The sequence below is a fragment of the Colossoma macropomum genome, unplaced genomic scaffold (genome assembly GCF_904425465.1).
Source record: "Colossoma macropomum unplaced genomic scaffold, Colossoma_macropomum, whole genome shotgun sequence".
NCBI lineage: Eukaryota > Metazoa > Chordata > Actinopteri > Characiformes > Serrasalmidae > Colossoma > Colossoma macropomum.
Genome location: NW_023494803.1, coordinates 27,324,149 through 27,337,250, shown reverse-complemented (window position 1 = coordinate 27,337,250; position 13,102 = coordinate 27,324,149). Strand labels below are relative to the sequence as shown.

The following is a 13,102-nucleotide window of genomic DNA, read 5'->3' as shown; positions in this document are numbered from 1 at the left end:
ATTCTCAAAACTGCTGAGAAAATAATGCTCCCGAAATATGTTACATCAAAATGCTTGTTTGACAATTATTTTACAATGTTATGGTGAAATTGTACAAACGTGAAATGAAAATGAAATCCTTCCTGGAACACTGATTCTAGGATCCCAAAGTTGTAAAAAACACATAGCTGCAATGCTAGTGCCATTACTTTATTCACCAAGCTTTTTAAAAAGATGGTCACAAGTTACAATATCCTAGCAAGCACATGCTGCTGATTTGAAAAACAGAGTCCTCATGCCTGTTTCTCTCTATATCTTTTTTTCCATTCTTTCCTCCCCGCCTCTCCCTAATGCTCAATGATGGTCTTATTTTCCCAAGGTGAGAAATTGGAAACAGGAGGTATACATGGTGTCCACGACTCTGTGCTCCTCTTTCAGAGAGGGTCAAGTCTCATCTATTATTCTCCATGGCAAGAGTCACAGGGCCTCATCAGGCCTTGTTATATCCTTATATGATGGGTTTCCAGCCTTTAATACATGGGAGAGATTACAAACACATTTTTCTCTTTTGCAGCATCTGGGTGGATATGTCACATTAAGGTGTCATCCTGGCTTCTGTTAAAAGAGGTTATAACCGGTTTTATGGGCCTGCCTCAAAGAAAGAGAACACAAGTTATGTGTAATAAATGTCATCTCTTTTTAAGCAGGCTAACTGTACAAGGACATGGGCCAAATGTTTCTCTCATCTGACTCTTTACAGTTTCATCTGACTCTCCTTCAACATGAAATGCTAATGTGGCTAATTACTAAGCTTTCATTTCCCTACCAATATACCCATTCATTCATATAGCCTAAAATCATGTTTATACTGAACCATAACTGACTACACCAAAGCTGGACGCAAACCATTAGTATAATATAGTATAGTTTGCTCACTTCTTCACAGTGGCAAAGGGTCACTGCAGCTATTGCGGCATGCCTACACGGTCAAATTTTGAGCATCTTCTTGGCCACTGCTCACCAATTTATCTCTTGACCTCTTCCCCTCTCTCTCTTTTTATGCTGAACCGCCAGTAAAAAAACTCATCAATTTTCAGGAACAAATGACTCCAATGACTTAATATTTTCAACACTCCAATATAAAAACTAAAACACCACTATAAAAACTTTCCAATAAACATTGATCAAATTCTACCACTTTGAATAGAAGAAAGTACACAAGCAGGACTTGGCTGAAAACTCTATGTTCTGTTAAGTAATCTGTAGAATGAGAGCAACAGTAGATAGTTTGGAGCAGGGATTAAATACAGTCAACAGGATGTGATAATGAAAACCGAAGCACTTTCAACGTCAAGAGTGAAGAGTTTAAAATATGGGTTTATTTAACTTTTATTAAATAAATGCAACAATGACTGATTTAGTGTTATTTCAACAGGCCTAATGCACACAGTGCACTCTATCAGAAGAACGTTATGACCCATTAAGCTAATTCATTTCAGCAGGATTACTGAGGCAATGATGAAACAATATTTTCTACTCAGAACAAACCAAAATGAGAAATATTATTTCTGAACCCTGATTGTTATTTACACCTTAACCACATGTTCAGTTTTGACTACATTTTTTTTAAATATTCTTTGTTTTCAGTTTTGTTCTATGTACCGTTTCTAATTCTTAGAGTTTTTTAAACCTATGTAAGGCTTCTGAAACCTATTTTGGCGGAAGATACAGGTACTAAAGTACAGACAACTCAGTATTAAAGTACTGCATTCTTATTTCAACCATTTAAATCTAGCAATACTGATAAATAAGACAGTGTTTATCACAACTAACAGAATCTATTTCACTCTGTATATGAAATCTGCTGAAACTGAGTGGTATTCCCATCCAGAATCCTCCAGATCATCATTCAGATCAAAGGCTGGGTAAAACCCCTGTGTCAGCATGCTGGAGCTGTGATGGGACAGATCCGCCATCAGATATTAATAAGGGGGCAGCAGACATCTGAAATGAGAGCAGCCGTATCAGTCTGGAGATGAGCTAGAGGACGGGGGAAAATCTGACCACTGTGCTTATCAAAGAGCCATTTAGAGATGGATGATAGCAGCGAGGCAAACACATGACCAGCCACACACCACTGCAGACAGGTGAGTGCACACAGATCCACTACAACTGAGCCAAGACTAAATGCAGGCAACACGATTCAATGAGAAATAAATTTAAACTTTCTATACATGTAAATCAACTGACCTAAACATGCTCCACCCTCAAACGTGCTCTTTCATAGAAACTGCTGCAAGGTTGGAAAAGCTTTACAGTATTTGTAGCTCCTTTTTTGTCAAAATACAGAAATAGGGTGTTATAAATTTCTAATGATATGCTTTTTGTAAGTGTGTAAAAGGTCATTCATTTAGAATAGATGAAGGGTATTTTTAGTAGGGATGTGCACGGGTACTCAAGTACTCGGTTAACCATTTGAGGTGCCAGAATTCAAATACTGAAATCAGTATTAGGGTTTTTGTTACATTTCATTCATGAAGACAAAGAAGGCCAGCAATTCTGTGAAACACGATGGTTTTGCTCATGTTTGTGAGTGAGCATGTTACGTTATACTGTGCTACTCCAAAAAATGAGTGACTGAATGTGAGCGCACTGCAATGGATGTGTTGTTAAGGATGTGACTGAGAAGGCAGCAATAGCACAGCTGTATGAGTAGCTAGGCTAACTATTCTAGCTGATAGCTAGATCCAGAAACAAAATATATCTCTATTTCTATAAAAAAATAACACGTTGGAACACTGTCGTCTAAAGAGAAAACACTTTGTGTAGAAGACAACAAGTCCTCATCAACATCCAGCATGATGCCGGTTAGCTGTGTTAGCTTATTAGCTTATTCTGCTAGCTCATTAGCTTAACCCCCATTACTCATCCAACCCAAAAAGCACCAATTTGCTTTGGCTGTTTTTGAATAATAATTTAATAAAACATGTTTTCAAGTGTATTCCGCTGATATATTTTTATAATTTTGTGCAACAACAGTGCTGTAATTTAAATGTTTTTTTTTCCCCAAAGTAATTTTTTCCTGCATTGTTTTTCCTTCCATGTGGTTAACTGGATATCCATTCTCTTACAAATGAATATCAAAGTTAGTTGGAATGCACGTCACTTTTGAGCTAACATTTGCAAGATGGCTAATCTGTTGTCATTTCCAACCTAAAACGAAAGGTGACAAAAGAACAGAAATCATCTTGAAAGTTCTGTGACCTTGACAGTGCACTGCCAACCCATCTGCTCACGAATTTCAGCAGTGCCCTGCTTCTCCCAGACGGCCTCCCTTTCTCCTGTTTCTCTCAGTCTGTCTCTTTCTCTCTCTTTCCTCTATGTAGGTGTGGCTCAGAATAAGTGGTAGTCTAGAATCAGCCTCTCCTTGTCCATGACACATAATTCATAAAGATCTGAAAGGTGGAAACTGGTCCCATATCAGAATACTTCTAGTGAGAAAGTTAATAAACATGTCCTCCGTATCTTCACTCTGTGTATCACTATCGCTTCAGAGCCATTTAAACAAGGAAGCAGCAATGAATGTCTTCAGTTAAACAATAACTATGTGATGCTGGTGCGCTGCCTCCAACTTACATTCATCCAATTATTAACAGCCCTTGTTGACTTTGAGATTCTTGCAGATTCTTCTTTTTAATATTGTTTTTGGCTTGATATCAAGATGGAAAGGCTGGAAACTCCAGCTCCCAAAAGGACGCTGCCCTCTGAAACCTTGACATGCACAAAAGACGGGCGCGCAGACAGGCCTGCCCTGCCGAGAACGATAAGGTCACCCGTGGGATTGCCGAGATTATCTCTGTCAAGCACTTGGACACAGTGCAGTCAAATGATGCATCATGCAGTCATTTTCAGGGGGAAAAAATCAATTTCTTCACCAGGTCGCTATTTGCTTTTCAAAGTGCCCTTGTAGTCTTTGGCTCGGAGCATTTATCAATTTAAATGTTGTGAATTGATAATGTTTTTTAGTCGCACGCCTTGTAAAGACAGTTCAGCAGTGAACACTGGGAAACCTGCACCCCCACTCCTTGCTGCCTGTCCGTCACATCCGGGAGACTCTGAGTGTCTGTTTAAAGGGGAATACCACCGATTTTGCAACATTTCTGCAAAATTCAGTGGTTAAGATGTAAACAGTTCATTAAGTGTGGTTTGCTGTGAAATGCTTCATTCTAGAGAAACTTACCAGGCCAGAATTGTTTACAGTGGTGGTAATAGGAACCAGATGTTTGAAGAGTTTAATCCCTCTAGAAGCTACCTTACAGAAAGTTATTACATGAGGTGTTTACGAATATGATGTCTGATGCCGGTGATATTGTTTTATAATTGTCTTTGAGATCAGATTTAACCAAAAACATGTATTTTTTAATCCATTCATAGTTAAGAGGTACATGTAGGGCGTTGTAAGAAAAAATAGTAAAGAAAACTATTTTTCCAGATTTACCAGAATTTACCACTATTTTACCTTCATCAGCATTATATACAAAAACACAGAAGACATATGTAGGTTTACTTGTGGTTTTGGATAGTAAATTAAATGGCTATATTTGCAACATAGACATTGCATCCCCTGGTTCCTATCACCACAAAGAAATCTGAGTCAGTACGTTTCTCTACAATGCAGCCATCAGCGCTTAGTACAACCTGAAATGGACATCTAAAATACAGAAGAGATGCAAGATGCATTTCAGGCACCTTTTACTTATAAAGACTTTTTTTTTAACGACAATGTTTCGCGCCGATCTAGAAACAATTTCTCCTAATAAAATCCTAAGATTTACTATTACAGGAGCACAAAATTGGACTCCTGTCTAGTTCTTGCCTAGAGCTCAGGTAAAGTAAGGGGCTGGGCCGTCAGGGTGGGGTGACAGAAGAGATCGGAGGTGGCTCAATTAAACATGACCTCCCCGTGCCCTGCCTCTCTCCACACCGCTACAAACCCGCATGCAAATACTGACCCTCAGCTGACACAACATCATAAATAAAAGAGTGCTTATTATACATTTAGTACTATTCTGCTATTCTGCCTCAAAGGGCTATTAGAATAGCCCTCCAGTGCTTAGAGAGAGCCTGCCTAGAAAAAAATGCACCAAATAAAAGGATAACTGCAGCAGCTCAATACTCAGAATATGTACAAATGTTGATTAAAAAAATGACCAAATAACTAGCCACTCAAACACTTACTTTCACCCTCACTAAAAATACTGTGAATATTTTGTATTATAATATTATGTTATGTATCATTTTATTTGGCTTAATGGATTAATAAAGTGTGTCTCCCAAAAACATATTTGGATGTAACTGTTTTTGAACCAAATAGATTCTCTTTCGAAAACCACTGCCACACATTTGCCATGTATTCATGCAAAAATAATAAAATTCTTCTTCATGCAAAATAGTACAATTAATAAATAAGCAAACAAACAACAACAACAAAAAAACACAAAAGATTCAATTATTTGATTAGGCTGAATGGAGCTTTCAAAAAATGTCTCCCTGTCAGACAGGTAGAAGAAGAGGCTAAAGCAGAGGCAGAGCGGGGTGTAAATGAGTGAAGGAATGAGGGATGGGATAAAGCGAGGGAGCAGGGCTGATCTCCTCACAAAGATGTGATCAGACATTCAGGCGGACGGTTATGCTAATACATTCAATATTCCTGTGCTCTCTGTGGCGGGGCTGGAACGTGGGGGGCGGTGAGAGGAGGGGATGGGCGGGGAGCAGGGAGGGGTGGCTGAGGAGGGACGAGGAGCGAGCCCTCTCAGACGGCTCTCAGGTGGCAGTGCACATGCTGCTCTGTCCCGCACAGCCCAGCAGGTGTCTACATTTCCTTCCAGGCCTCCTTCTGTCTGAGCACACTGCAGGGATTTCAGTGTTGCTGGTTAGGGTACACTTTATTGTGAGGCAGTGCACTTGCATAATTAGCTTTTTGTTTCGGCCAGAGACTCTTAACTAAGAACAAACATAGCAAAGTTTGCACAGTATATCAGCAACTGATGTATTATTATAAATGGGAAACTTTTATTATTATTATTGGTCTAATAATGGCCGATAATTATAGTGATATAGAACAGATATCGTGACTCCAATTTTTTGCTCAGCTCACACTGAAGCATGTGTCTGGTAGGCATGTCTGTTCTTTTCAGCTCACTTAAATACAGCAGATAACACCACCTTCTGACACATGGAAAATTAAAGGTTTTGTTTTACTGCCCAGGCAGGAATGGCACTACTGAATCAATAAGAGTGCTAGGGCAACTCAGGACTCCTAACACTACATTCACTGAGCACTGTAAGTAACTCTCGATAAGAACGTCTGCTAAGCAATAGGGTTATCAACTGGACTAGTTTGTCTGTCAGATAGTTTAAAATATTTGAATTTTAAATACATTATTTTTAAAGAAGTGCAGTAAACATCATTTTTCTAAGACAACGCTATGTGTCCTAAATCCATATGTAGGCACTCAAGTATCAAGCATCCCCAAAAGCTCACTGTGTTTTAACCCAAAGGTTCTCAGCCTGGAGGCATGAGCCAGAGCTGGATGTCTAAAAAGACACATCATCTTTTATTTTTATTTTAACTTATTCTTGAGAATGATTTTTCCATAAAGTCCCAAAGGCCAGTAATACTGCATTTCCTTCAGGTCGGTGAAATGATGAGTGGCTGCATGAATGAAAGCAGGTATGCGCAGTGAGTTCAGGCAAAGAAAGGCTCTTAACTAGTGATTATTTTAGCAGCCAAACAACTAAACTAGTAGAGTACTGTACTACCTTATGTGTTTATAAATATTATGTTATTTTTACTTACTACACATAAATTACTGACCGCATTTGGAGCAACGGCATATTTTAGAAAAAGTTTGCCAGCCTGTTACTGTTAAAAGTAGAAATATTGTGTGCTTCAGAGCGGCAAAAGAGTGTCTGTCGGATGATTCTGAATATTCCTATAATTTTAAATATCTAATTAAAGTCACAAGAGGTGGTTGTTTTCTTTTATTTATGGTCAGCAATGGCATGTTCCTCTGTGTGTTTGTGTGAGTGACAGGCCTAAAAAAAGTTAGGAGCCACTGCAAATGTAGCTTTAACCAATTTTCTACATTCAGATGTACATTTTTCTCATTAAATACTATGACAATTTTATGTTCATAGCCCTACTTAACAATGTAAAATATTTACATAAAATAAAGTAAGTAAAGTAAGCTTATCATGTTTGATTTAGGGATGTCATGATTATGTAGAATTACAATATTTTGACACACTGACACAATGTACTGGTAGTGCTTTTTTAAAAACAGCAATCAAAAAAATCATTTCACTAACTGCACTGCATTAAACCTTATTAAACAGGACTTACAGTTATATGCAAATGCTTGAGCAGCGCTGGTCAAATAACATGTTTGGCTGATTTTTAAGTAAAAATAAGTTAAGCCTTCTTCATAGAACACACTTTGGCACATTTTAATTTAAAATATGTTAAATTTGCTGAATTTAACATATTGAAAAAAAAATTAAATATAAAATGTTGCCTGTGCAAATGTTACGACATATTTCATTTCTTGTTTTGTTTTTTCCAATGTGTTAAACCCAGCAAATAAACAGAAACTATGCACTTAAATTTGCAGAAAAATTATATAGCTAAGTTTGCTTACTGCAGAGTGAGTTGATGTATTTTTTACTTAGAAAAACAACTAAAATGGGCTGTTCAAACTTTTGCATATAAGGCTCTCTTGTACTAAAGCATGCAGTTGGTGTTCTTTAAGTAGTTACAATATGAACGATGTGGTCAGGGATGCATACTGTTTATGACAATAACAAAATGTATCACATCTATCATAACGATAAAATATTGTCATATTGCCCACCTCTAGCTAAGCCTAACCAATGAACATTTGATTAATGCAAAGATTTAGGGCTTTAACATAACCAACTGGTGAACTAAGCAGAGGCATAAGCAACATGTAAACATATAGCTGGTCTGCTAATAGCTCATGCCACTGACTCCTGCTAATACAGAGCAAACAAGAAAGTGCACACCCAAACCACAGAGCAAATATGACCACACCAGCAGGTGCCTGCATTTCCTTCCAGCGCTGCTTCAATGCACTGAGGGGATGCGGGGCAGTGAGCTCCTTCAGAACAGAGCAGCCTTCTCTTGTGAAGAGGCTCTGCTGATGCAGATAGGAGGGGCTGGCCGGAGGCGTTCCAGACCCGCCACTATCGCCAAACACAAATAACCGAGAGAGACAAATTCCTCCGCCATATGGTAGATTACACATGGCCTTCAGATGTCGCTGAGCGTACAGTTACGCTACGCTTCCAGCTACATGCAACGGGTTAAATCGAAATCCTCAGTGGCAGATGAGAACTCAGATGCTCTCTGTATTCCAGATGTATCAATTTCCTTGGATATCCAGTCCATGCAAGTGCATATGCTGTACTGGCAGGGGTGCAGGCTGAAAAATGGCCACCTTCCAAAAGCTAATATTCTTTTGGCCGGAATAATGCGATTATTATTTTCCTAGCCATCAGCCTCGGCACACAATGCCATCTGTTACACAAAGCAAACATACACATCTCAATTACAAAACAGACAGCCGCCCACTTGCAAGCTGTACCTCAATATCACTGCAGGGACTCCGGTGACCCTGCAACAAGGTCTTACAAAAAATGCCTCATTCAGCCCGCGACCCTGCACCATGCTGATCGCCTTACAGACCACGTAAGGAAGGCCCGAGTGGCATGATTATACTGCTGCCACTCAATTTGTGTCGTGGGACGGTTTATTGAATGGCACCAGTGCAATTCTGGTGATTAATCTAGAAAGACGGCAACCCATCCATCACATATTAATTATTGGAAATGAACTAATCACCCAGCTCAGAAGCCAAATATTAGCGAAGAGGCCTGAATAACTAAGACATGTGAGAGTTTTGGCAGCATATGCCTATTTACATGCAGAAGTGAAATGATCACGGCTATTAGCACAACAAAAATGGTTAAATGGCCATCTGGTGGAGTGAATAATACGGGTAGGAATCGCAGTGTTTCACCTACTGTCAAACACGCGCCTCATTATCAGAGGAATCTGGAAGTGGAGTCACAGACAGCGGCGATAAGAGAGCAAGTACACATCCACTGCCTTCAGCTCAACCATGCTGAGTGCATTATCAAATAGCTAAGGGCATCTGCTGAGGTTGTACACCATCACAATAGTGTCCGCAATACAAGAGGAAAAGCTTGCTCGCGCTGTAAAAACCTGTTAGGTGCTCCGGTCTGCACACATTAATCTAACACAAGGTGGTCAATGGCCACAGAGGGAAAAGCAATTTCACATCACTCTCTCATTCAGCTTGGGGGTGGTGCACAGAAAAAGGAGGAGAGAAGGCTGTAAAAACGTTCTCCTGGGTGCATAGGCCAGAAAGAATGGCTCTGTAGACAGATCAAAAATTTAGCCCAATCACAGCCTGGGCCATGAGGAATAGAATGTTGATTTCCTTACATTACATGTGTAAAACTGCATGAGAGAATTTTAATCTTTATTTTTCAACATGTAGAAGTTGAGAGTTACTTCTTTTGTGTTTTGTTTCGCTACTCTATTCAAATACTCTTCTGCAAAAGGCTGTATGCGCAACAATAATTTTCACAAAGTTTTAATCATCTAATATATCTCCTCATCTTCTTACAAACACAAATGTGGTATCAACTGAAAGTTTTGTCAGAATTTTTCCACTTGATTTGGTGAGCTATGAGTGAATCACACCATTACACCACTGAACTGCTCCATGCTTTTGTTACAACTGGCGATAACTGTCAAGAGTTAAACACATACACACATATGGACTTGTAGTTTCCAAGTTTTTCAGCTTTCACCCTTTAAGGTTCCTCAGTCAGGTAAACATTGCACTTCACTGTGCACTGTGCTACAGTTTTTTAATCTCAGCACAGAGCTGTGAAGTTCAGCAGATATAATTGTGGCACTAGCTGGCAGCACTGTCTCTCTGCTGCTGAGGACAGGAGAGGATGCTTTATATCTACTATCAAAGACCTGAGGAAGAGCTCGATTGGGAGATTAGCGCTCCTCCAGTGCCTCTGGAAGCCTCAGTGTCTCCCTGAGAATAAAGCTCAGATCTGAGTGTCTGAACACCCGGATGATTGAGCAGCAGTGCTCAAAGGTCATGGTATCGACTATAGCCCAGTGTAATGGCTGCACTATGATTCAAGTCTTGAATGTCTAATAGCGCCCATCATTAGCTCCCTGAATATCAGAGCCAATGCATCGCTAGTTAAAGACTGCATTGCTTTACTTGTTCACGTCATAACACAGTGGAAAACCCTAGCTTCTGTGTGCATACTGTCAAAGATGCTGTTCTAATATGTTCTTGTGCCATTGAACGGCCTTTTTCTCTAAGTAACAAAATTCATGTACAAAAACATTCACTTTTTGCAAAAAGGTGCTTCAGCAAAGTTTTGCCCATGAATTCATTAACATTTTATCAAAGAACAAGAAAATACAGAGTAAAAAAATACCTCACATGAGAACCTTGTCAATTTGCAAAAGCTTAAACTAATCTAATTAATGTTGAAAATAATTAACCAAGTTGCACACTTTTTGGTTCTAAGACAGATTAACAAGCTATAAGGTTCCCAGCAATTAAGATGAGGAGACTCGCAGGATCAGCTTAGCCATGTAAGATAATAAACTCTACTCATACTAAAGACTTAACAAGCCCTTTATCAGCAGGCCAACCTTCCGACTGCAGATAAAACCACATAAAAGATAAGTACAACAAATTCCACCAGCTTTAGGGACAAGTAATCAATTATTTGATAAAAATCATCAATCAATTAATGCCAAATTAAATTAGAATTCGCCTTAGTCTGCTAATAAATCATACATTTAATCTCCAATCTGGCAGACAGCAGGCCATTTTGCTTTTAGTCATATCCACTTATTCTTTTGATCTTTGGATTAAAAATAAAACCTGATGTTAATGTTAGCACCTGCATCTGAAGCTACAATATTATACCCAACAGTAAGAACTATGTTTACCTACCTGTACCATCCTGTCACCAAGCTGTACTGACTACTGACTGCAACACATCATAGACACAGGGCTGAGTCTTTCACTGGGCACTGAGCTTGTCTAGTAACTGCTGGCTAACACACTGCTGTTCATCTGATTGAGTCTTGCCAGTTCTGAAGATGGAGGTCGACTAGACAGAGCTGAGTAGGAGCTCAAGGTCATTCGCCCACTCTCTGACCTCTGCGATCACACGCATTATTGATAGGCCCCGTCTCTGGCCAGTAAGAGCCGTGAGTAATAAGCATCCTCATGAGAATCTGTGTGCTAAATTATGCAGCACTGAACACTGCAAATTAAAGCTGGGCCAACAGGTTTAAATTAGTGCTAATTTGTCAGAATTGTGCAGTGTGGTTGTGGAAGGAGACGAAATTTGATGTGCACTCACCTGTGAAAGCCCCAGGTATATGGACACGGTCTCTGAGATGTACAAAAACCTCCCCTCCTTGTTTAGTGCAAATACGAATCCATCCAGGGACTGTGAAGGAAAAGAGAGAGGAAGAGAGAGAGAGAAGACGAAGAAGAAAGTGAGACGATATACACACAAACAGCTCGTTTTTCAAACCAGAGGGAGAAGTGAGCCTCACAGCTTCGCCCTAAAACAGTTACAACTGCAATCACACCCCGTGCAGAAAGGCCTCGGAGTGGTCGTTAAAGCAAACAATTACAACATAAATCAACAGCTCTGTATCACAGATGCAACTACTGAAGGAATCATGGAGAACACATAAAACCACGTCACTGCAAAGAGACACGTTCATATCAATAACGGCTCCAAAACACGACACATGAGCTCTTTTAATGCTTACCAGATTACATGCATATAATTAGGGACTTTTGCAGTACGGAAAGCCTTGTAGTATGGAGATCACTGCTGGAGACTCAGAGACAGGGCCTCCAACAGGCAACAATTAAGGCACTGAGGTCAGCTGGGTTAATTACATATTGTCCCCTACTGATTCAGATAATCTGTAGGGCCTGCTAAGCACAGGAGAGAAGGGTAAGTAACAAATGAGAAAAGGCTTTCTCGTAGGAAAAAAACAGAGGAGTAAAAAACAAGAACTGTGCACAATGTCCCACCTGATCTGATCACCTTTTTATGAAAATAAGGTTTACACAGACTGGGTAGAGTAGCGTCTCTCCCTCTCCCTCTCCCTCTCTCTCGTTTATTTCCAGCTCTAAAAAGAGCAGTGGCAGCTGGCGAGAGGAGTGCGCGGTCTCTACCCGCCGATAAAACAGCACAGCCCCGGGCTATTTACAGCACGCTGATATGCAGCTGACAACAGCAGCTCCCTCAGCGGGCCGCCCGAGCCCACCAGCCTCCCCAAACACACGCGTGCTAGCGCCGACGCTTAGCCTACACTTTACATTACACTGCCTTCACACCGCCACTGACGCTTCATATGACACTTCACAACACACGGCTCAGGATTTAGCACATTTGAATCCACTTTACATTAACTTCGCTAATGCTAGCACCGCCACTTTGTCACACTCTGCATCACGTTATGCTAACAGCATCACTGTGATTACATTAGCCCTAATCTCAGCCATGCTTATGCCAGCACTGATGCGTAAGTCTAAACATTACACTGCGCTAAGCTTAAGGCAGCCGACAGTCTAGCACTTAAGAATATTAGCAAACCATGTAGAGTGTAACGCAGTAGGCTTAGTCTGTGTAACGAATGGCTAGTATGTCAACAAATAGGTACATGATTTACAAAAGATAGAAGGATATTTAAGATGATATCTGACGTTTATGGGTATAGGTTAAAATAAGTTGACAAATGAACCTGCCCAAACAGCATTATTTTAGTAGAAAATAACTAAAGCCTACATTGGCTTTTGCTTATAAACGGAATTACTCTAAAACTTAAGTGAGTGAAATATGTACGATATACATTTATATTATGTATCAATTACACGTCATTGCTGTTATATGATATTACTTTGTGACTTTACAACATTTGAAAACTTCAGGAGCCAATACA

At 39.9% G+C, this 13,102-nt stretch overlaps 1 protein-coding gene across 1 annotated transcript in view; it reads right to left on the bottom strand.

Moving 5' to 3' along the window:
* The window catches only part of LOC118823793 (neuronal PAS domain-containing protein 3), a 280,083-nt gene that overhangs the window by 90,261 nt on the left and 176,720 nt on the right, over positions 1-13,102 (bottom strand). Inside the window, exon 5 of the mRNA XM_036593608.1 lies at positions 11,500-11,589. Coding sequence (XP_036449501.1) covers positions 11,500-11,589 — 90 coding nt within the window. The remainder of the gene's footprint in view (positions 1-11,499; positions 11,590-13,102) is intronic.